This window comes from Egretta garzetta, unplaced genomic scaffold, assembly GCF_000687185.1.
Source record: "Egretta garzetta isolate BGI_Z169 unplaced genomic scaffold, ASM68718v1 scaffold140, whole genome shotgun sequence".
Taxonomy (NCBI): domain Eukaryota; kingdom Metazoa; phylum Chordata; class Aves; order Pelecaniformes; family Ardeidae; genus Egretta; species Egretta garzetta.
This window is the reverse complement of record NW_009258376.1, coordinates 182584-184325: the sequence shown is the minus strand read 5'-3', so window position 1 is coordinate 184325 and position 1742 is coordinate 182584. Positions and strand designations below refer to the sequence as shown.

General features: G+C 51.3%; 1 protein-coding gene across 1 annotated transcript in view; it reads right to left on the bottom strand.

Moving 5' to 3' along the window:
* Positions 1 to 830: 830 nt before the first annotated feature.
* RAB11FIP3 (RAB11 family interacting protein 3) overlaps positions 831 to 1742 on the bottom strand; it is a 64918-nt gene continuing 64006 nt past the window's right edge. The window contains exon 14 of the mRNA XM_035895547.1: positions 831 to 1485. Within this exon, the coding sequence (XP_035751440.1) occupies positions 1372 to 1485 (114 nt within the window). The 3' untranslated portion in view covers positions 831 to 1371. The remainder of the gene's footprint in view (positions 1486 to 1742) is intronic.

Genomic DNA, 1742 nt, shown 5'->3' with positions numbered 1-1742 from the left:
GCTGACTCCTCCCGGGAGCCGGAGGGGAGGAGGTTGGTTAAAGTGGCTGCTCCCCGGGGTCACGCTACGCCACGGCCGCTTGTGCCAGCAAGCCAAAAGCTGTCTGATGCAAACATGGCTTTTGTTTCCCAGGGAGCTGCTCTTGTGTTTGCTGGTCTCCTCTCCCCAGTGGCATAGAGATTTCAGCCCGGGCTGGCGCCAGGGGCTGAGAAATGAGAGCACTATGAACAGTGACCCATATGGTGTTCATGAGGTCCCCAGAAACATTGATAGAGCTCCACTGAAAAAAATGATCTGCAGATCACACAGTGTGTTTATTATTTCCCCTGCCCTATCTCTTAGAACACTGATTTATCTTACCTGCATGCAAATAATATGATGTGATGACAACTCCATAAAAGTTTCATCGTCTCTTATTTAGCATCTGGGAAATTTCATGTGTCTCTGCCACTGCTAAGCTATTACTATTTTACCTTTCCAGAAATGAGTTAAAGCATGATTCCTAAAAGAGGAGAGAGATCATTTATTTCTATGTAGATTCACTTTACAGCTCCTGTATTCCAGATAAAACCCTGTTGGCTCTCACAGTTTTACCTCAAAATCTCTGCAGGACTTGAAACCCAGGGTCATTCAACTTTATTGTGACGCAGCAGCTCTCTTTAGCAGTCAGCTTTCATTTACCTCAGCAGGATTAACTGAATCCATTATTTCCAGCTAACATTCAGTGGCCCTCCTTGATCCTTTGTACACCTCTGGATTTGCATTAAGTTAATTAAAAAAAAAAAAAAACAACCTCCAAACAAACAAACAACAAAACAAAAACCCAAACCCAAACCACCTCTGCAAGTCCAGGACGCGTTTCCCTCTTTCCCAGATCTGCCGCAGTGAGTGAATGTGTCAGGGACACTTTGGCAAAGCAGATTCTTGGGCTGGACAGGGCAGCAAGGGAAAACGTCGGCTCCGTCGCTTCCTTCTCCGTCCCGTTACCCCGCAGTTCAGAGAAACCCTCTCCCTACAGCTCCTGCTCGCGCCCCGCGCACCAGAGGGTCTGACGCTGCTGTGGGGACAGTTCCCAGCTTCATGGGGAGCAGGGCCGATCCAGGTCCTTCCTCCGGTTGTCTGTTGCCTGTGTTTCTTCTGCAGGTTCCCTTTTACCCCTCAGAACCAGAAGGGTTTGAAAATAACGGAGTCAGACAACAAAGCCTTGCTGCTGGTTTTCTTTTTCCCTGGTCTGCTGGCTAATTCACCCACCGACCTGACGCGATGCTTCCTCGTGCCTTCATCCAAAGCAAAGACGTTTCGAGTCCCTCTTTATCCTCTCAGAGCACCAAATCCATCGACGAGCGCACGGCCGGTGGCTCTTGGCCGCCCTTACTTCACTTCCAGGATGGAGGGATTCGTCTCCATGATGGCCACGATGATCCTGTCGATGTAATCCTGCAGGCGGAAGTTGATCTCCTCTTGCTTCTGAATCGCTTCCATGAGCTGCAAGGTGGGGAGACAGGGAGTGAGCGTGGCTTCTCGTGGCTCTGTGCACCCACGGAATTCCCCCCCCTGCTCCTTCATTCTGGCTTGGGCTGTTCCTGGCCACATCCAAGTCTTTCACGACCGCCAGGGACCAGACGGTTCGGCAGTGACTCCTGCAGGCTCCCTAACACCCGGCTGAAGTCCCTGCTCCTGCCCCGTGGGATGCCCTTACCCGCCATGGGTCTCCCCTGACAGATGCTCCTGCATCCCCAGGT